At 59.2% G+C, this 22,061-nt stretch overlaps 1 protein-coding gene across 1 annotated transcript; it reads left to right on the forward strand.

Annotated features, from left to right (window-relative positions):
- The first annotated feature begins 2,158 nt into the window (after positions 1–2,158).
- LOC104477730 (1-phosphatidylinositol 4,5-bisphosphate phosphodiesterase gamma-1-like) lies at positions 2,159–21,516 on the forward strand. The gene is made up of 32 exons (XM_086741363.1): positions 2,159–2,980; positions 7,854–8,003; positions 8,112–8,205; positions 8,327–8,374; positions 9,010–9,094; positions 9,227–9,307; positions 9,396–9,430; positions 11,229–11,301; positions 11,414–11,515; positions 11,595–11,713; positions 11,802–11,887; positions 12,083–12,203; positions 12,303–12,471; positions 12,759–12,878; positions 13,090–13,197; positions 13,300–13,487; positions 13,702–13,902; positions 14,042–14,161; positions 14,494–14,677; positions 14,985–15,062; positions 16,190–16,293; positions 16,507–16,603; positions 16,857–16,923; positions 17,329–17,492; positions 17,615–17,711; positions 17,850–18,074; positions 18,384–18,532; positions 19,320–19,434; positions 19,664–19,825; positions 20,029–20,121; positions 20,243–20,423; positions 20,501–21,516. Exons 1-32 carry the CDS (start codon positions 2,761–2,763, stop codon positions 20,550–20,552), a joined length of 3,888 nt encoding a protein of 1,295 aa, XP_086597489.1. The 5' UTR covers positions 2,159–2,760; the 3' UTR covers positions 20,553–21,516.
- The last annotated feature ends 545 nt before the right edge of the window (positions 21,517–22,061 follow it).

Here is a 22,061-nt window from a genome sequence, read left to right on the forward strand (position 1 = left end):
GATTCTTTGGGAAAGGGAAGTTTTGAAGTCATCCAATGCAAAGATGGAGACTTCTCCCTGCTCCCCAGTCAGTCAAGACCCTTCATGTGGGACCAGCCCTCATGGAGGTCAAAGCTTAAATGCCCCAATCCTCACTGAGGCACTGCCAGGTGACACAAAGCTGCTCCCCGGATGTCCAACCCCAATTAAATTGTAGAATCACAAAATCACAGAATGGTTTGGGTTGGGAGGGACCTTAAAAGGTCATCTAGTCCACCCCCGCTGCCATGGGCAGTGACATCTCCCACTACATCAGGTTGGTCAAAGCTTTGTCCAGCCTGGCCTTGAACACTTCCAACGATGAAGCATCCACATCATCTCTGGGCAACCTGGTCCGGTGTCCCACCACCCTCAGCGTAAAACATTTCCTTATATCCTATCTAAATCTGCCCTCTTTCAGTTTAAAGCTGTTGCCCTTTGTCCTGTCGCTACAGGCCTTGGTAAAAAGTTTGTCCCCACCCTTCTTAGAAGTCCCCTTTCTATACTGAAAGGCCACAAGAAGGTCTCCCTGGAGCCTCCTCTTCTCCAGGCTGAACAGCCCCAGCTCTCTCAGCCTGGCCTCACAGCAGAGCTGCTCCAGCCCTCTCAGCATCTGCGTGGCCTCCTCTGGACCCTCTCCAACAGCTCCACGTCCTTCTGATGTTGGGGGCTCCAGAGCTGGACGCAGTGCTGCAGGTGGGGTCTCACCAGAGCGGAGCAGAGGGGCAGAATCCCCTCCCTCGCCCTGCTGCCCACGCTGCTGGGGATGCAGCCCAGGATGCCGTTGGCTTTTTGGGCTGCAAGTGCACATTGTCAGATTAAGTCCCATTTTTCACCCACCAGTCCCCCCCAAGTCCTTCTCCGCCGGGCTGCTCCCAATCCATCCATCCCCCAGTCTATATTGCTACTGGTGGTTGCCCTGACCCAGGTGCAGAACTTTGCACTTGGCCTCATTGACCTTCACAAGGTTTGCAGGGGCCAAATCCTGCCAGGGCTGCCAAAATTTCCATCCCTGCAACGTTCAGGTTCTGAAGACTCCATCACCAGGACCCTCAGGTGCCTGAGCCTCCATCCCCAGGACCCTCAGGTGCCTGAACCAGGAACACCAGGACCTTCAGGTTCCTAAGCCCCCATCACCAGGACCCTCAGGTGCCTGTGCCTCCATCACCAGGACTCTCGGGTGCCTAAGCCTTCATCACAGGGACCTCAGGGTGCCTGAGCCTCCATTGCCAGGACCCTCGGGTGTCTGAACCACCAACACCAGGACCTTCAGCTTCCTAAGCCTCCATCAGCAGGACCTCCAGGTGCCAGAGCCTCCATCCCTGCGACCCTGATATGTTCCAGGAGTCTCAGAGCCCCAGCACCACAAGATCCCCTCCTGGTCCAAATCGCCAAAGCGCGGTGAGGCTGGGGCGGAAGCCCCTGCCCACCCTCCCCGTCCCTGGTCCCACTTCGCACCCCTGGCTTGCCCCAAATCCCTGCACGATGCATCTGCCCCCATAGCATGGGGGAGTCTTTGGCCATCCGTCACCCATCAAAGGGACAAAAGAGGAGCTGTGTCACCAAGCCCTGTCCCCTGCTGCCTTCCCCCCTCCGTCTGCGTTTCTTTCCCCTCACCGCAGTCCCCAACCTTTTTTTTTTCCCTTATAGTTGAGGCAAGACAAAACTCATAACACCAATGACTCCAGTCGCAGTCGCTCACGGGGCTTCCAGTCCTAGACCAGTGTCACAGTGGGGGCAGCCAGGAGCTGAAGCCGCAGCAGCCACCTTCCTTACCTTGAACCCTTTTTTCCCCAAACATCCACATTTCCACCCAGGCGACACCCGTCCCCACCCCAGGGTGCCCCCCAGCCAGCAGCGGGGCCTGGAGCACCCCCACAAAACTGGTCCCCAGTTTGAGTTCCTCTAGATGTCACCCTCGGCCGCCTTTTCCCCTGCTCGGATTTTCCTTTCTCCAAGATCCTGCTTTTTTTTTTTTTTTTTTTTTTTTTAAATTCCTTTCTGATCTCTTTCCGGCCATGTGTGATTGCAGTTTCCTCTGGGCGTCCATTTCATCAGCCCGAAATTAAGGAGCGGAGGAGAGGGGCGGCGAGCAGCCGGTGGGAGCCCCCCCCCCGCCCCCACCAACCTCCTCCCCTTCCCCACCCACCACCACCCCAACCCCGCATCCCGCATCCCGCCAAGACCCCGCTGGCTCCCCAAACCGGGCGAGCACCCCTCGACACCCCCTCGCCGCACCCCCTCTCCCAACCCCGGCCCCGCTTGGCCTGGAGGCCGGGGTGGGGGGGAATCTGCTGCCTCAATGCAGGCACCGCCAGTTTTGGGGTGACTTTGCTTTTTTTTTTGGCTGGGTTCCCCCCCCTCGCCACGCCACCCTCTTCGCCCGCAAAGGTGCCCCCGCCACCCTGCGGTGACCGGATGGTTTTTCTCCCCCTCGGCTCTGAACCGCAAGGCCCTCGCCACCAACGCTGCCCATCTTCTCCCACCACCGCTGGATGCCAACGCCGGGGCCGGATCCAACCTCAGCGAGAAGGTCACCGTACCTCCAACCCACCCTTTTCCTCCTCGCCGCCGCCAAACCCGGCTCCGTGCCGTGGCCGTGGTGCGGCGGAGAAGACGTCGGCCGTAGAGGAAACCCAGCGGAGAAAATCCCCGGGGAGGTTTCGCCTCTTTGGTTTGTCCTCTCCTGCATGAGACAACCTCGGCTCTGCGGCTCCGCCGGGCGATGGCCGCGCAGTGAAGATGTCTGCGGCCAGGCTCAACAGCGTCAATGGCTTTCTGGAGGACGGCAGGATGGAGGCAGGGGACATGGGCAGGATCCTCCGCTGCCTGGAGATGGGCACCGTCCTCACTTTGTTCTATCAGAAGAAATCGCAGAGGCCGGAGCGAAGGACCTTCCAGGTGAAGCTGGAGACCCGACAAATCATCTGGAGCCGGACGCCCGAGAAGGTGGAGGGGGACAGTGAGTATTGGTGGCAGCGGCTCTGTGGGCTGGGGATGTGCCAGTGAGGTGCCCACCCATGGTGGGGTGCTTGGCTGGGGGGTGCCTGGCCGTGGTGGGGTGTCCTACCGTGGTGGGGTGCCTGGCTGTGGGGTGCCTGGCCGTGGTGGGGTGTCCTACCGTGGTGGGGTGCCTGGCCATGGTGGGGTGTCCTACCGTGGTGGGGTGCCTGGCTGTGGGGTGCCTGGCCGTGGTGGGGTGTCCTACCGTGGTGGGGTGCCTGGCTGTGGGGTGCCTGGCCGTGGTGGGGTGTCCTACCGTGGTGGGGTGCCTGGCTGTGGGGTGCCTGGCCATGGTGGGGTGTCCTACCGTGGTGGGGTGCCTGGCTGTGGGGTGCCTGGCCGTGGTGGGGTGTCCTACCGTGGTGGGGTGCCTGGCGATGATGGGGTGCCCAGCCCCGGTAGGGTGCCTTCTGCGGTGGGGTGACTGGCCATGGTTGGATACCTGGCCACGGTGAGGTGCCTGGCCGTGGTGGGTATCTGAGCCATAGTGGGGGTCCTGATGGGGACTGGTGGCACCGGGGTCCGGCACAGGAGACTCTCCCACTGGAGCATCCATAAAAATCGCCTTTCCTTGTGGATTCACTGGTGACTAGTAGGCTGTTGAGGCATACTGGGAGGAACCCAGTTTTGGGGTATCATCTCACTTGGATGATGGCAAAGCCCATCTTGGAGGTTTGGGAGGTGACAAGTGCCTTGTCCTTGGGAGGACTCAGGGGATGTCCTTACAAATCGCCCAATCACCCATCTCAAAATCCCCACCCGTCGCTAATTTTGCGCAAGATGGAGCAAAATTTCCGGGTGGGTTCAGTTTCTTACTCAGGGGCACCAACCTCGAGCCAGGCTGTCAGCCATGGCAAGATGGTGGCACAGGGAGGTGAACATCAGCATGAGGAGGACACGTGCTTGTCTGGACCTGCTGGGCACAGGAGCGGATTTATGGGAGGAGGAGGAGGAGGGATGGACGAGGGGAGGAAGGGCACCCATTTTTGGAAAGGTAGTTTTTGGTCCTCTTGGGGAAGAGCCTGTTCTCCACTCACGGAAACAACGCGTTTCCGGCTGCTTGGGTTTTTTTTTAGGAGCACCAAGCGCCACCGGGTCGGGGTCTCAGGTCGCTCTAGATGCCCTGCCTCAGTTTCCCCACCGGTGCCTCGGGATCTGGCTTCTCCTCTGCGATGGCCCAAAACAACCACATGAGTGAGCATCCTCTGAGGTCATCCAGAAGGGGGGAAAAACCCCCAAATCCCTCTGGGAATGATATAATCCTGCCACCCAACCCCACCACTCACTTCTCCCAGCCCTGAGTGCTGGACTGGAGCATCTTCACCTCCTTGTCCAGCCCTGCTCCGTGCTCCCACGTCCTTCCACTCGCCGTGATTTTACGGAAGCTCTAGGGTCTCCGATTCAATCCTGGGATCTCGATCTGACCCCGCACCCGGGGGTCATTTTAAATCCCCTCTCCAGCCAGGCACCCCGCTTGCACTGGGATTAGCGGGGACGACCCACGGCGCTGATGTCTCTGTTACGTGGATCCTGCCTCTCCCCGAGATGCCCCCGCAACGTGCGGGCTAATTACACGCTTCGTTAAGCAACCCATGGACGCCTGCCCCTACCGTCACCCGTAGCATCACCTCCAAAATCGACCTCATCCCGGAGGGTTTCCGGCTCATCGCCTTCGGCAGACCCTGGTCCCCAGTGCAAGGAGGAAATCTAGCGGAAAATAGCCCAAAAAGGGATCTTTGCAAGAAATCCATGGAAATGGGGGTGAAGGCAGCTTGGCAAACCCAAGGGCATTGCGGAGCGGTGGTTTGCAACGGTGACGGCGAATTGGGATCACGCCTCCAGCATCGCTAACGCCAAGTAATTAGAAAAAGGATCGTTTTGGGGAGGAGAAAATCCAGCTGGGGTTTAACGCCACTGGACCAGGGCGGGAAATCTTTTATTTCAGGTTTTCAATCAGCTTCACAACAGCGTGAGGAGCCCTGGGGGACGCGACCACCCGGTCCCCGCCACACAGGAGGGTCTGAGGTGGCCGTGTCCCGCTAGAAAGAAGCATGGACGCAACCACGACGGGACACGGCTTGTGCCACCGCGGCTCTTCCCCGGGCCAGCAGGATTTCCCAGCACAACCATTGACTCCAACCTCTTTGTTTTGCTTTTTTTCCTAACGCCTTCAGAAAATTCCCAGGCTCTCAGCATCCCTCAGACCCTGGCCCCACATCGTCTCCCCCCAACCCCTAGATTTAAAACCTCCTTTGCGCCGCGCCGCTCGTTTTGCATTAGAAGAGAAAAGGGATTTTCGCAGCTGGAACCGACTTCCAGAGTGTTTTAATCGCCCGGGACCCCTGAGACAATGCGGGGAGGAGTTTTGGAGACATAGTTCTGACATGATGGCTGCAAATCCGCTGCAGATGTGGTTTCCAGGAAGCCACCGGCCGCGTTGCATTGTGCGGCCCCGCGCCGCTCCCTTTTCCTCCAGCTCTTCGCTGGGCCGGGCTGTTTGCCCCGCAAAACAGGAACTGGGGGGACTGGTGGATGAGAAACTGGACAGGAGCTGGCAATGGGCGCTCGTGGCCCAGAGAGCCAACTGCACCCTGGGCTGCATCAAGAGGAGCGTGGGCAGCAGTTCGAGGGAGGGGATTCTGCCCCCCTGCTCTGCTCTGGTGAGACCCCACCCGGAGTACTGCGTCCAGTTCTGGGGTCCCCAGAATGACACAGACATGGAGCAGTTGGAGAGGGTGCAGAGGAGGCCACGCAGATGCTGAGAGGGCTGGAGCAGCTCTGCTGTGAGGCCAGGCTGAGAGAGCTGGGGCTGTTCAGCCTGGAGAAGAGGAGGCTCCGGGGAGAGCTGAGAGCGGCTCCCAGTGCCCAAAGGGGGCTGCAGGAAAGGTGGGGAGAGACTCTTCAGCAGGGCCTGCTGGGACAAGACGAGAGGTGATGGTTTTAAACTAAAAGAGGGGAGATTCAGACTAGGTCTAAGGAAGATGCTGAGGGTGGTGGAGCACTGTCCCAGATTGCCCAGAGAGGCGGTGGATGCCCCATCCCTGGAAACATTCCAGGCCAGGTTGGCCAGTCCTGTAAGCAACCTGATGTGGTTGGAGATGTCCCTGCTCCTGGCAGGGGGGTTGGACTGGATGGGCTTTAAGGGTCCATTCCAACCCAAACCTTTCAACAATTACTGGCAGCACCCAGAGGTCAAGTCTAGGCCAGATCCTGGAGACGTTGAATCGGAAGAGTGGCTGCATTGGACTTGTTGGCAGAGCCACAGTAGCCACTGGCTTCTCGTTCCTCTCTGTCACCCCATGGCTGGGCAGGTTTGGGGATGAGCATCCGGTTTTTTAACTACAAACCCATTTTTACCCCCAAATATGTGCCTGTTTGTACCAAAGTGGGTTTGCTCCAAGCCATGAGGACGGCACAGAATCAGCAACGGGGCTTCGTTTCTCGAGATCTGAAATCCCACCACCATCCTTGAAATTTGGCTTGCGGTCATCCAGCAAGGAAAGGCTGGATAAAGCCTCCAGTGTTTTCCCGAGCTTTTCTGCCAAGCAAAACTATTCTGCACCTCTTTTGTTGCTTAATCAGCCCAATTTCCCCCCCGTCCCCGATTCCTCCCTGCGTTCGGCTTTTCTTTCCCCGCTTCGGATTAGACCGCGGCTTTCCATCAAGGCACCGGCACGCCTGCGCCCTTCCCCAACCGCCACATCGGAAATGCGGCCGAGCTGGAAATTCTCCGGGAAATGACCCATTTCCTCGGCAGGACAATACCCCTGCGCGGTGGTCCGGCCACTTTTGGCCGCACAAAGCCCTTTCCGGTGCTGGCGCCTCAACCCTGGAGAGCAAAGCTGCCCAGAGGTGATGCTTGTGGTATGGAGACCAACTTTTTGTTGTCGTGTTATCATTTTTCTTCTCCTGGTGGCACACATCCACTCGGCAAAACCAGGGATTGGAAATCTGGTAGCGAAGCAGCGAGGAAGACCGCGGTCCGGAAACCCAACCCTCCTGCCGCCAGCGGGGCTTTATATAGCGAGATAATGAGAGAGCGGCGCGGCAGGAAAGAAACGCCCTGCGATCCGGGCTGCCAGGGCTCCAAATTGCCACCTTTGGACAGACGTCTTCAATTAAAAGATGAGCTCAGCCTGGCCCGGAGCAGGGTCTGTCTTGGGGAGAGCCTGGACAACACGTGGCATCCACAAAGCAGGGAAACCAGTGGGGAACAGTGTGGTGACACCCTGTCTTGGGAACATGGGTCCCTGGAGGACACACAGCAATGGGGTGCCATCACAAACCTAGGACCAGAGCTCTAAGGGCCTGAGGATGTGGGTCTTTGAAGGACGCATGGCCATGGGTGCTGCAGGAGCACCCTCTCTTGAGGATACGGTTCCTTGAAGGACACAGTTCCCTGAAGGACACGTGGCCATGGCACCCATGGTGCTGTCACACAGCTGCAATAGTCTTGGGGGACTATTTTTCCCTGTCTTGGGGATGTTGTTCCCTGGAAGACGCGTGGCCATGGCACCTATGGTGCCATCATGCACCAACAGGCAGTGCCACAGGGATGCCCTGTTCTGAGGACACGGTTCCCGGAAGGACGTGCAATACCCATGGTGCCATCACGCTAGCAGACATGTCACTGGAGGGCAGTGGGGACACATGGCCGCAGCATCCACAAAACCATCATACACCCGTGGGCAGTGCCATGGGGACACCCCACCCTGGGGACAAGGCTCCCCAGAGGGCACGTGGTCTCCTGGCAGTCCCATCTCCCCCGTCCCACACACGTGTCATGGTAGCAGGGTGGCTGGGGACAGTCCCATGTCCTTCTCTCCCCGCAGTCGACATTCGGGAGATCAAGGAGATCCGCCTGGGGAAGAACTCGCGAGACTTCGAGCGCTACCCCGAGGACGCTCGCAAGCTCGACTTCACCATGTGCTTCATCATCCTCTACGGGATGGACTTCAGGCTGCGGACACTCAGTGTGGCTGGTGCGTGGGCCCCTCCCCGTTCTCCCCGGCCACCCTCCTGCTCTGACCCCCTCCCCAGCATCCCATCTCCTCCATCCCAACCTCACCACCCTCCTCTTCCTCCTCCAGCTTTCTGTGAGGAGGACATCAACCTGTGGATAGCGGGCCTCAACTGGCTGGTGGCGGACACCCAGAAAGCCCAGACCCCATTGCAGATCGAGAGGTGAGGAAGGACCAGCAGGTCCCAGAAAGCCCAGTCCCTGTCTGGGGTCTGAGGGACAAAACCCCCCTGGGTTTGGTCGCCCCTGTGACTTCGCGTCATCTCTCCATCCCTTCCTTCCCAGGTGGCTGCGGAAACAGTTTGATGGGATGGACCGGTCGCGGGAAGGCAGGTGAGCACCAGCACAGCCCCGTGCTGGGAAGTGGCCGGTGGGTTCAGCTGGACAGGGCCCTATCCCTGCAGTTTCACCCCAAATCTGGAGGCTGAGGCGGGCTGGGAGCAGTGGTGGTGGGACAAGGTAGCACCAGGTTTTTTGGGGTGCTCAAAGGCACCAAAAATTGGGGACTCTAGTGCAGATCCCCTCCTCGCCACTATAGGGACCATGGGGACCTCGATGCCCCCTGTTGCATTTCCACCAGTGCCAAGAGGGGCCGGACCATTAATGCATCCCATAAACATCTCCCCAAGACAGGAAAAAAAATCCCAAATCAAGTGAATTTGGACTTAAATGATTATGGGGATGGGAATGGGCATCACCTCCAGACGGAATGATGGCTTGGAGCACCCAGTTGGTTCTTGGATGTGCTCCCTCTCCCTGACCTTCTGCTCACGCTCACACCAGACCCCGTGTAATTAGGGGTCCTGTGCCACTGCGGGCGTCCACAGCCCAGGAGGGTGGGAGCCCCACACCAGAGACACCAGAATTTGGGGTGAGACTTTTGGTGTCGGGAGCTGAGACCCATCCGGGGGTTGTCCGCCCTCTGCGGGGTCTGGCCGGTGCCCTGACGCCAGCTCGCTCTCCCACAGCATCACGGTGAAGGACCTGAAGGCCATGCTGCCCCAGGTGAACTACCGCGTCCCCAACATGAGGTTCCTGCGGGACAAGCTCGTGGTAAGGACCCCCTGGCCACCCCAACTGTGCAGGGAGAGGGTCTTCCAGCCCCCGCAGCCAGTCTGGAGCCAGCCCTGGTGTTGCTGGCTCCAGTTGGGTGGCCCCGCTCTCATCCATCACCCTCTCCCGCAGGAGGTGGAAGCCAGGAATGAGATGACTTTCTGCCACTTCATCCAGTTCTACAAAAACCTGATGTTTGATGCGCAGAAGTCGGTAAGAGCCACGACGTGTCCTCCCGAGCATCCCCCGCCCGGCGTGTTGTGTCCCCCACCAGCTAAACCTGGTCTCCTTTGCCTTGCAGATCATCGAGCAGTTGGAGCTCTCCTTCCCCTTGCGGTGAGTACCCAGGAGACCTCCAGCTCCCATCTTGGTCAAACCTCCGAGGGTTGGATCCATCGGATGGGCGACGCAGCCGGACCACGGGGCAGAGCCTGGGGAGAGCGGGGGGTCCGGGCGGCGCATGTGGCCCTGGATTGTCTCCCAGCATCGGGGCAGGATTGGGGTGGAGGGGATGGTGGGGATGGCACGGGTGGTGTGAGGGGCAGGGATGGGAGTGGGGATGAGAGAGGGGATGGGAGCAGGGAAGAGCAGGGATGGGAGAGGGGATGGGAGTGGAGATGGGAGAGGGGATGGGAGTGGGAATGGGAGTGGGGATGGAAGGGGGATAGAAGTGGGGATGGAAGTGGGGATGGGAGCAGGGACGGGAGCAGGAATGAACAGGGATGGAAGCAGGGATCGGAGGGGGAATAGGAGCAGGGATGGGAGAGGGAATGGGAGAGGGAATGGGAGTGGGGATGGAAGTGGGGATGGGAGTGGAGATAGCAGTAGGGATGGGAGCAGGGATTGGAGGGGGAATAGGAGCAGGGACGGGAAAGGGGATGGGAGCAGGGATGAGCAGGGATGGAAGTGGGGATGGGAGTGTGGAAGAGAGTGGGGATAGCAGTAGGGATGGGAGCAGAGATGAGCAGGGATGGAAGTAGGAATTGGAGCAGAGATGAGCAGGAATGGGAGTGGGGGTGGGAGCAGAGTTGAGCAGGGATGGGAGCAGGGATGAGCAGGGATGGGAGTGGGGATGGGAGTAGGGATGAGCAGGGATCAGGTGGAGACGGGAGTGGATATGGCAGTAGGGATGGAAGCAGAGACGAGCAGGGATGGGAGAGGGGATGGGAGTGGTGATGGGAGCAGGGACGGAAGAAGGGATGGGAGCAGGGATGAGCAGGGATGGGAGAGGGGACGGGAGTGGGCGTAGAAGAAGGGATGAGCAGGGATGGGAGAGGGGATGGGAGCAGGGATGGGTGTGGGGATAGCAGTAGAGATGGGAGAAGGGATGAGCAGGGGTGGAAGAGGGGATGAGCAGGGATCAAGTGGAGATGGGAGCAGATATGGCAGTAGGGAGATGGGAGCAGAGATGAGCAGGAGCAGGAGAGGGGATGGGAAAGGGAATGGGAGTGGGAACAGGAGTAGGGACGGGAGCAGAGATGATCCCAGAGGGGTGCAGGATTGGGAGCAGGGATTTGAGCCAGGATAGGCGTGGGGATGGAAGCAGGGATGGGAGCAGAGATGAGCGGGGAGGGATGCGGGGATGGGAGCAGGGATTTGAGCCGGGATGGGAGCAGGGGTGGGAGCTGGGATGGGAGCAGAGATGAGCGGGGAGGGATGCGGGGATGGGAGCAGGGATTTGAGCCGGGATGGGAGCAGGGGTGGGAGCTGGGATGGGAGCAGGGATGAGCAGAGGTGAGCGGGGATGGGAACGGGAATGTGAGGGGGAATGGGAGCAAGAATTCGAGCAGGGATATGAGCAGGGATGCATGCCAGGGATGCAGGGACATGTCACACTGTCCCCCTTCCCACATCCTTGGGCAGTGCTGTATGCTCTGTCTGGGTGCCTGCCTCTCCCAGATCACAGCGTGACACTGGGAGCGTTTGCTCTGGCAGCACCCAACAGCGCAAGGTGCCCCTGGTACCCCCATGGCCTGCACTTTCCCTGAGCCCCTTGCCAGCTCCACAGAGGGCAGGAGTGGGGCAGGAGTCAGGGGCATCAAGGGGGCGAGCTGCAGGTGGATGCTGGCAGCCTCGACTCCCCCCACCCCAACTCCTGCTCCCAGTCCTCGCTGACGGCCACTCCATGTCCCAGGAATGTGGACCGACCCGAGCTGTGCCAAGTCTCCCTTTATGACTTCCAGAAGTTTCTCCTCCACGACCAGAAGGTAGATCCTCTTAGAGACCCCTGTGGCATCCTTCTCAGCCCCAACCTAGGGCACCCTCATGGGATGCCCCAGCCCAGTTCCCACCATAACAGTGGCCACGTTTGCACCACAGGAACCCTGGGCCAGCGACGTGGGCATGGTGCGGGACTACATGTGCACCTACCTCAAAGAGAGCTCCAGCGAGGCAGCAGACCCCTCCTTCCAGCTGGATGAGGTGGGTGACCCCATGCAGCACCCACCCAGGGGTGTCTCCCCAGTCCCAGCAGGCTCTGACCTCTCTGCTTCCCCCCTAGTTCCTCACGTACCTCTTCTCCAAGGAGAACATGGTGATGGACGCCAAGTATGAGCGCGTGGTGCCCGAGGAGATGAACCACCCTCTGTCCCAGTACTGGATCTCCTCCTCCCACAACACGTAAGGACAGAGTGGGCTCTTCTTGGGGACCCTGATCACTCTGGCCGTGGCAGCTCTAGCCACTGATGGTCCTTCTCATTCTTCACAGGTACCTGACAGGGGACCAGTTCTCCAGCGAGTCCTCTCTGGAAGCGTACGCCCGCTGCCTGCGCATGGGCTGCCGCTGCATTGAGCGTGAGTCCCCTCAACACCCTGCAGAGATGCTGAGCCCCCCTCAGCGCTCTGAGTTGCGTCAGATGACCATCCCCTGTACCCATCCCATGGCACCAGGGTGGGGGGATCTTCCATGTCCTTAGGGGGCTCAAAAACACGGTCCTCAGTGCACAGTTGCTGATCAGCATGTGTTAACCGAGGTCTCTCCCCACTCAGTGGACTGCTGGGATGGCCCAGATGATCTCCCTATCATCTACCATGGCCACACTCTCACCTCCAAGATCAAGTTCCTGGATGTGCTGCACACCATCAAGGAGCATGCATTTGTCACCTCTGAGTAAGCCCCAGCCCCCAAACAACAGCCCAAATCTGTGCTGGGTGGGCAACCTCTCCTTTGCCTTCATCCCAAGCCACAATTCCCACCTGCTTCATCCAGGTTCCCCATCATCCTCTCCATCGAAGACCACTGCAGCATTGTCCAGCAGAGGAACATGGCCTCCCACTTCAAGAAGGTCTTTGGGGACATGCTGCTCACCAAGCCGGTGGACATCAATGCTGACGAGCTGCCCTCACCCACCCAGCTCAAGAAGAAGATCCTAATCAAGGTGCAGGGCGGGCACCACCCTGAAGCCCCTCTTTGTGGGAGGGATAAGGACCATGTTGGGCTGGGATGGATGGTGATTATCCCAAATCTTGGGACTCAAGAGCAATATCTCTCCGTGCACACACAGTAGGACACCAGAGAGATGTCCTACTGCAAGAGACGGTCAAGGGGAACAGGGGGTGGTGGAGGGGGATCTGCACGACTGCAAAAGTGACCAGAGGGCTGGGAGCTCAGCATGGTTGGGACACCATGCCCACCACTGAGCTCCTCTTTCCGGGCTGTCCCCAGCACAAGAAACTGGTCGAAGGGAACCTGTACGAGGAGGTCTCCACCGCCAGTTACTCAGAGAACGACATCAGCAACTCCATCAAGAATGGCATCCTCTACCTTGAAGATCCCATCGATCATGTAAGGGTCTCCTTGCTGATGGCAGCCAGAGGTGGAGGAGGGTCTGTCAGATGAGGATGACCATTGGGGTTTGGGTTGGGCAAGGGGCACGGGCTCTCCTAGATCATTGCAATGCTGTGGGGGACGGGGTGGGGCAGAAAGAGGGGTCTCAAAGCCCTGTCCCTCCATGCCATCATCCTCCCTGCCCTCTGATACTCTTCTTCCCTCCCAGACCTGGAGCCCCCATTATTTCGTCCTGACGAGCAACAAGATCTACTACTCGGAGGAGACGTCCCGCTACCAATTCAACGAGGATGAGGAGGAGGTGGAGCAGAAGGAGGTACGTGTGGGGCAGGATGCATCCACGTGGTAGGGGCATTTAGGGACGATTCCATGGGGAGGGCAAGAGGGCGGCAAAGGCCATTTTGGGGTGAACTTGCAGGAGTTCAACAACAACGAGCTGCACTTCATGGAGAAGTGGTTCCACGGGAAGCTGGGAGGCGGTCGTGACGGGCGGCAAATCGCCGAGAAGTTGCTGCACGAGTACTGCACTGAGACGGGCGGCAAGGACGGCACCTTCCTGGTGCGCGAGAGCGAGACCTTCGTGGGCGACTACACCCTCTCCTTCTGGTAGGAGCCCCGGGGGGGAGGCAGGATCCCACCCTCCTCGAGCCAGGCTGGGCATCCCACCGGGGGTCCAGCTGATCCCCAGTTTGGTGGCTGGCATGGCGTTTTGGGGTGGAAATGCTACGTTTTTTCGTGGCTTGTGGACCCCTGAGCGTGGGATGGTGGGAATGTGGACCCAAATTGACTCAGTCCTGCCTTCTCCCCACCCCCATGGCAGGAGGTCCAGCCGAGTGCAGCACTGTCGGATCCACTCGCGGCAGGAGGCCGGTGCCACCAAGTTCTACCTGACGGACAACTTGGTCTTCGACAGCCTCTACAGCCTCATCTGCCACTACCGCGAGGTGCCGCTCCGCTGCAACGAATTCGAGATGCGCCTCACCGACCCCGTCCCCCAACCCAACGCCCATGAGAGCAAAGAGTGAGGATGGTCCCCATCTCCATCCCCTTGGTCCCCTGGATCCGCCAGCCTCTTCCATCCCCATTGTCAGGTCTTGGGTGCCTCCTGGGGCACGGGAATGCCAGTGTCAGCCCATGACCTCCATTCTCTGCCCGGCCAGGTGGTACCACGCCAGCTTGACACGTCTGCAGGCTGAGCACATGCTGATGCGAGTCCCCCGGGATGGAGCCTTCCTGGTGCGCAAGCGCAGTGAACCCAGCTCCTACGCCATCTCCTTCCGGTGAGTGTGGCCATCCCGGCACCTCGAGGCTGGTCGGGGTGAGCCACGGTGCCCACGTTGCTGGCCAAGCTGAGAACTGCCTGGCTTGTCTCTGTTGTGACTCCATGCTGGGTGGCAGGGGTTTGCTCTGGGTCAGCAGGGTGACATGGTGGGACACATGATGCCATCACAGGGAGGCTGCGGTGATAGGAAAGCCACATCCTCATGGCGGTCACCCCGGTGACATCTCGCACTGATTTAGCACTGGGGCAAGGCATCATCTTCTTCCCGTCTCCATCATGGAGCCAGGGTCTGGCCACCACTCACGGCCACCCTGGCTTTCTTGGCCCCAGGGCGGAGGGGAAGATCAAGCACTGCCGCATACAGCAGGAAGGTCGGCTTTTCATGCTGGGCAGCTCGGCCGAGTTCGAGAGCCTCGTGGACCTCGTCAGCTACTATGAGAAGCACCCGCTCTACCGCAAGATGAAGTTGCGCTACCCCATCAACGAGGAGACTTTGGAGAAGATGGGCACCACCGTGAGTGCTCCTGGTAGTGGGGATGGTGGGGATGGGGCCTCTGTGCCATGGGCAACCAAGCCCCATTCCCAGCTCTACCATGGTGGGCAGGGCTCCTCCAGCCTCTTGGTTGAAGCCCAACCATAACCAGGCAAGCTCGTTCCGCAACCATTGCCCACGGTTATAACTCCACCGTAATTCCTTTCCAACAACTTTCAAAGGGATATTAGGTCCCTCTCAACCTCCTCTGGATCACACGTGGTGGCCCACATCCCCTTGTAGCCCCTGCCTGCATCCAGGTGACCCACTCAGGTGTCTCTCCTTGCAGGAGCTGGACTATGGAGCCCTCTATGAGGTGCGGACGCCCCACTTCTACGTAGAGGCCAACAAGATGCCAATGGCCAGGGTAAGGGGCCAAGCTGGTGTTCCTGGGAGGTGGAGGGTGGTGGGACATGGCGATTCTAGTGCTGGGGCTCCTGGGCAGTGTTCCCCCGGACCCATCGCATCTCCCACCACTGACCTGAGAAGTGGGGATGTTTTGCTGCATTTTTCTGACCCTCGAGTGATGCCAGTGGGACCTTCCCCACCTCCCCATCACTTGGGGACAGTCCGAGTTCCAGTGACAGCATCATAACCACGTGGTAGGTGAGGTCTGGAGAATGCCCACCCTGAAGAAAGGACCTGACACAAGTTTTCCCCAACAGTGAGGAAACCCCCATGGATCCCTTTGCACTGGAGAACCCCAAAAGAGCAGGTTTAGGGTCAGTTCCCAGGTGATGCAGTCTTCATCCTTGGAGGTTTTTGGGACCAGGCTGGTCTTGGAGGTGACCTAGTCTCCATCCTTGAAGGTTTTTGGTACAGAATTGGTCTTGGACCTGACCCAACTGTTCTTGGAGCTGGCCCAGTCTCCGTCCTCGGTGATTTTTCAGACCAGGCTGGTCTCAGAGCTGACCCAATGTCAATCCTTTGAGGTTTTTTTTGGACCAGGCTGGTCTCAGAGCTGACCCAGTCTCCATCCTTGGAGGTTTCTGGGACTCAGCTGTTCTTGGAGCTGACTTAGTCTCTACTCCTCGGAGGTTTTTGGGACTGGGCTGGTCTTGGAGCTGACCCTGGAGGAGGCTGACCTGCAGCCCCAAGGTTCCTTCCCTGTGATCCTACAATCCCATGGTCCAGCACTGCTGTGCCTTTAAGGCCCCTTTGCAGCAGAGCAGCTCTCAGGCTGAGACCAGACTCAGGAAAGCTTAGCCTAAAGGCTTTCTTTTCCAGGGAGTGTGGGACTATCAGGGGATTAACCCCTTCAGTACACCAGGAGAAACCACTGGGAGATACAAAGAAGGAACCTGCTTTGCACTGAACATGGTGGTCCTACGGGACACGGGCACCTCCAGCTCTCATTGCTGGCATGGGCAATTTTGGGGCATCATTTGGGGTGTTGGACCCTCAGGAGTCCCCGTGCTCCACCACGGGGGCTTGAGGCGCTGGGCCGAGTGGGACACTGGGTGGTGACACGTGTCCCTCTCCCCCGTGGTCCAGTGCACGGTGAAGGCTCTCTATGACTACAAAGCGCAGCGGGAGGACGAGCTGTCGTTCTGCAAGCAGGCCATCATCCACAACGTCGACAAGCAGGACGGTGGCTGGTGAGGGCGGTTGGGTGGCCCCTGGGCGGGCATCGCTGTGGGTGGAGGGGACACTCCGGGTTTTCCCACGGGTCTTCCCGTGGTGGGTTTTAACTGCCTCCTTTTCTGTCCCTTCACCCCTTCTCTGACCGCTCCCCGACATGGCATGCAGCATGAACACCTCCGTCCCCCCCCAAACTGGTCCACTTGCCTTGATCCTCTCACCCCTTGCAGGTGGCGAGGGGACTACGGGGGCAAGAAGCAACTGTGGTTCCCGGCCAACTACGTGGAGGAGATCGTCAGCACGCAAGCGCAGGAGCAGGATGAGGCAGTGAGTGCCCCATCCCCGCGCACCCGGGACCGATGCTGCCCGAGATGCTCCCAGCCTTGTGCCCACCCTTCTCCAGAGGCTGGGGGATGCTCAACAGCGGAGCAGAGCATGCCAAGGAGATGTTTTTTTTCTCAATTTTTGCTCAAACTTGGCCGATTCAGAGGGCTGGAGGGAGGCTGCCAAACGGAGTGGGCACCGGACTCAGCCCTGCGCGGCCACCCCTCACCGTCCCCTCTTCCTTCCTCTCTCGCAGTCGTCGGAAAACAGCCCCTTGGGGAACTTCTTGAAAGGCTTCATCGACGTGCCGTCCTGCCACGTCGGTGAGTGTCCCCGCCGCCTCCCCGCCACAGCTGGGATGGTGCTCACGCCCCGTGCTGAAGCTCAGTACCATGAGCTGAGGCTCCTCAAACTCATCACGCATTGCCAGCCAGGCTTATGCTTGGTGCAACGTGCCAGGGAAGAACGTGGGGCTGGGTTTGGGGGGAATTTGGCTGATTTTAGGGGGATTTGAAGGAATTTAGAGGTCCAGACGGTTTGGGGGATTAGTACCCCTGGCTGAAAGGAAAACACAGAAAACGGGACGGGACGAGGACTCCGAAGGCTGGAGGGGCGCCAGGTGGGGCTGGTGGGGGCCCGGGAGCGGGACCGCTGAGGTTTCGTTTGCTCCACAGAGCCATCCGTTGGGAATGTCTTCGAGTAAAGCCCCCCCTCTGATGTCCTTATAGTTATCTCCAAAGACGGGAGGAGCTCCAAACCATTTGTCTTCACCATCCATTCCCAGCAGATGTCCCACGCAGCCCAGTCGCTGGACGTGGCCGCGGACACGCAGGAGGAACTCAGCGAGTGGGTGGCCAAGATCCGAGAGGCCACGCAGAACGCCGACGCCAGGGTGAGGGGCACCGTGGTGCAGAGCATGGGGGTGGATGATCTGATCTGCCAGCAGATGCTCCTCAACATCTCCAAAGGAGGAGGCTGGGGGAAGACTTTCAGCTCCTCTTTTCCCTTGTGCAGATGCAAGAGGGGAAGATCATGGAGCGGAGGAAGAAGATTGCACTGGAGCTCTCCGAGCTGGTTGTGTATTGCCGCCCAGTGCCATTCGACGAGGACAGTAAGAGCTGGAGAAGGGGGGTGATGGGATGAACATGGGAAGAAATGGGTAGGGGGAACCAAGTGGTCATGGCGGACCAGCCACCAGGCCACTGGAGAGCCCTGTGTCCTCTGCTGATGGCCACCTCGGTGCTTTCAGAGATCGGCACGGATAAGGCGTGCTACCGGGACATGTCTTCCTTCCCGGAGACCAAGGCGGAGAAGTATGCCAACCGCAGCAAGGGCAAGAAGTTCCTGCAGTACAACCGGCGCCAGCTCAGCCGCATCTACCCCAAAGGGCAGCGCCTGGACTCCTCCAACTACGACCCGTTGCCCATGTGGATCTGCGGTAGCCAGCTCGTGGCCCTCAACTTCCAGACGCCCGGTAAATCCTGCTCCTGGGGCGGTTGCTGGGCTCATCCCTACAGGTCACACCAAAATTCACATCCCCAGTGGCTCTGCCCTGGGCCCTGTTGCTGGAGGTGGTTTGGATGATCTCTCCAACCTTTGTCCTCACCCCGATGGGGATCTCTCCATGCAATTCTTGGGTGCTTCATGCAAAAACCAGCTGCATCCCTTCACCAATTAGGGTTGGGGGCTCTTAGCAGGAGGTTTGGCAGGACCTTCTGCCCAAGGACCTTGGGGAGGTTCCTGAGACCCATGGCTCAGAGCTGCTCTGTCCTCACGGCCACAGACAAACCGATGCAGCTGAACCAGGCGCTCTTCATGCTGGGCGGCCGCAGCGGCTACGTCCTGCAGCCTGACATCATGAGGGACGAGACGTTCGACCCCTTCGACAAGAACAGCCTGAAGATTGTGGAGCCCATCACGGTGCAACTGCAGGCAAGTGAGCGAGGACAGCAAGTCCTCCCCGAGGTGGTTACCATGGGGATGGGGGCTTGCTTCTTCCACCATTTTTGGTCAACTGGGGGTGGTTTTTACATGTTTCAGCCCCGTATTTGCTTCATGGAGATCATTACCCTGTGATCTTTTCAGTTTGTTGGTCTTTCTCCACTTGTGACATCATTTTTCCCAGGGCAGAATCCCACAACTGCACAGAGCTGAGCCCAACATGAGCAGGAGCTGGGTAGAGGATGAAGTAGCTAAAACAAGCCCAGAAACACTTTACCCAATTCTTGGGTAATTTCGGTGTTAGAGCTGGGACGGGTTTGTTTTTGGGCACCTCACTTTTGAGCAGGTCATGAATGCAGCAAGCATTTCTAAAATAATTTGGCAAATACGGCTAAAATCAAGCTAAAACTCGCCCAAGGTCATAAATAAGGTGTGGTGTGGCTAATTGTGGCTATGAAGCCTTTGGCAAGCCCAAAACACTCCTTTTTTTTTTTTTACAATGAGGGTGATGAAACACTGGTACTGCCCAGAGAGGCGGTGGATGCCCCATCCCTGGAAACATTCCAGGCCAGGTTGGCCGGGGCTGTGAGCAACCTGATGTGGTTGGAGATGTCCCTGCTCCTGGCAGGGGGGTTGGACTGGGTGGGCTTTGAAGGTCCCTTCCACCCCAAACCGTTCCATGATTCTGTGATTCAAAAATGGCCAAGCCATGGGGTTGCCCTAGAGAGTCCTTCCTCGTCTGACATAGCCAGGCCTCACCCTCCTCTTCCTCTTGCAGATCCTCGGTGCCCGGCACCTACCCAAGAACGGGAGGAGCATCGTGTGCCCCTTCGTGGAGGTGGAGGTGTGCGGCTCCGAGTACGACAACAGCAAGAACAAGACGGATGTTGTAGGTGAGGGTCCACAATGGGCGACGTTCTCACCCAGCCCTTGCACCCCGGGGACAGTTGGAGACGCTGGGACAACCCTAACTGTGTCCTTTGGGGTCCTCTTGGACATGTGGGTGGTGGGGCTGGACGAGAGAAGAGGACAGGCATCTCCTGCTAACGTGCTGGTGCCATGTTGGTGGTGTCCATGTGTCCAGCCCCGCTCTGACCCTCTCGCTCTCTCCTCACCCCTCAGCCGACAACGGCTTCAACCCCGTCTGGCTCTTCAAGCAGTTTGTCTTCGACATCAACAACCCCGAGTTCGCCTTCCTCCGTTTCGTGGTGTACGAGGAGGACATGTTCAGCGACCCCAACTTCTTGGCGCAAGCCACATTCCCTGTCAAGGGCCTCAAAACAGGTATAGCTCCTCCATCCACACCATCATCATCATCGTCATCATCAAATAATAAAATGGTTTTGGTTGGAAGGGACCTTTAAAGGTCATCTAGTCCAACCCCCCTCCAATTATCATTATCATCATCATCTCCTTGGGGATCTGGTCATGGTGAGGGGCTTGAACCCTGCCATGGGGCTGAGCTCATGTTGTGGTGTTGTGTCCAGGCTATCGGTCGGTGCCATTGAAGAACAGCTACACCGAGGACCTGGAGCTCGCTGCCCTCCTCATCCACATCGAGATCATCAATGCCAAGGCAGGTGGCCCAGGCAGCTTGAGGAACCCCGTGCCTCAGTTGGCCCAGCTGGAGCAAGGGGGAACAGCACCCTGGGATGTCTTGTCCACCCCACCAGCCTCATACTCTTCTGTTGGAGCAGGAAGAAGATGAGGAGAACCTCTACTCATCCATCCAGCAGCTACGGGACCGCGCCAGCGAGCTCTCCAGCCAAGTCTCCAGCTACGAGCGCACCAACGGCTGCGACTCCCGCTACCAGCAGCGCCTGGACGAGTTACGGGCGGCCCAGGAGCGGCTCATGGAGCTCACCGAAGTCCGCAACCGCAAGTGAGTGTCCCCTCCCTGTGGCTTCAGAAAGTCCTTTTCAGGAAGGTCCCTAAGGCCACCACCCTGCTCCCCACCAGGTTGATGGAGAAGAAGAAGAGGGACAGGCAGATGGTCACCAAACGCAGCTGAGCTGGATGAGTGCGAGCCCACCAGCCCGCCGCAGGCCCCCCCCAGCCACCTCCTCTCCCGCCACAAAGGGAGATGAGGTGGCCGGATCCAGATCCCACCACACCTGGGGCTGGGCGATAGTGATGTGACAAATTGGGGGATGAAAGGAGATTTTGGGTAGCTCTACCTGGGACACTTCTCCGTCTGGGCGAGGCAGGAGGTGGGACGCTCTGGCGTAAATCCCGAGCACCTCCAGCTTCGTCCCATGTCCCCTGGGGCTGGTGGCCGCGTCCCAGTCCCTGCGGGGTGGTCACCATGGCTCCTCTTCATCTTGCATCGTCCATGTCCCACCACCCCATGGCGGGGGGGGAACTCTGAGCCCCACAACAGATGGGGAAACTGAGGCATAGGAAACGTCTCCCGGTATCCAGCCAGCCCAGGACAGGGCAGGACCGGCCACCTCCATCCTGGGGACAGGGGACAGGAGAGGCTGGCAGTGAAGCACCACAATGGGGACACTTTGCGGGGGCTAGGGGGGGACATTTTGTCCCCCCCCACTATAAATATCTGTATTTTCTTCTTTTATCTAGCGTGTACATACGGCGCGGGGAGGGGGGGTCTGCACCAGCCGCAGTATTAGGGCACAGGGGAGACCCCAAAATGGCCGGGGATGCCCCTGGGACAGGCACAAGGGAGCAGGGGAGCGGGTCTGGGGGTGCCCCGCAGGGCAGGGTGGCCAGTGACGGGGTGGCCCGGGCACCAAGGTGGCCCCGGGGACAGGGGGGACAGGGGTGTCCCCGAGGCGATGCCAGCACTGGCACCAAACCCTGGGAATGGGGACGGATCGTGCCGGTAAAGCCAACGGAGGTGGCGCCCGGTGGGGCGGTGGCTGGGGACATCTCGGGGTGTCCCCTGGAGTCAGGACATCCCGGCGGGGGGGGGATCTGTGTATTCTTTGTATGAAAATAAATCTATTTAGCCAATATTTATACCCCACCGCGTGGTCTGGTTCCCCCCCGTGCTCTGCCCCCGGTGCCGATGTCCCCAGGACGGGTGACGTCCCCACAGCGGTGGCTCGGTGGTCCCAGATCCGATGCGTCACCTTTGTCTTCGTGACACGTGTCCCAGAAGCGGTGGGGACACCCGGGTGATGTGTAGGCGTGTGACGCGGCGGGCAGCGCCGCCCAGGGAGGGGACATGGGGTGCAGGACGTGGGACACAGGGCACAGGGTCAGGGGGATGCAGGACACAGGGCCATGGGGACACAGGGACATGGGGACAGAGGGCTCAGGGGACACAGGGACATGGGGACATGGGGACACAGGGACATGGGGCTATGGGGACATGGGGACACAGGGACATGGGGACATAGGGCTATGGGGACATGGGGATGCAGGGACATGGGGACACATGGACATGGGGACACAGGGCTATGGGGACATGGAGACACAGGGACATGGGGACACAGGGACATGGGGATGTAGGGACATGGGGACATGGGGCTATGGGGACACAGGGACATGGGGACAT

The sequence above is a fragment of the Chlamydotis macqueenii genome, chromosome 2 (assembly GCF_036417535.1).
Source record: "Chlamydotis macqueenii isolate bChlMac1 chromosome 2, bChlMac1.mat, whole genome shotgun sequence".
Taxonomy (NCBI): domain Eukaryota; kingdom Metazoa; phylum Chordata; class Aves; order Otidiformes; family Otididae; genus Chlamydotis; species Chlamydotis macqueenii.

Excerpts from the sequence above, each read along its gene's own strand:
- LOC104477730 (XM_086741363.1), top strand. The coding sequence starts at position 2,761 with ATGTCTGCGGCCAGGCTCAACAGCGTCAATGGCTTTCTGGAGGACGGC. Across the intron at positions 9,308-9,395 it reads TGTTTGATGCGCAGAAGTCG|ATCATCGAGCAGTTGGAGCT; the intron begins GTAAGAGCCACG and ends TTTGCCTTGCAG. Across the intron at positions 12,204-12,302 it reads CATGCATTTGTCACCTCTGA|GTTCCCCATCATCCTCTCCA; the intron begins GTAAGCCCCAGC and ends TGCTTCATCCAG.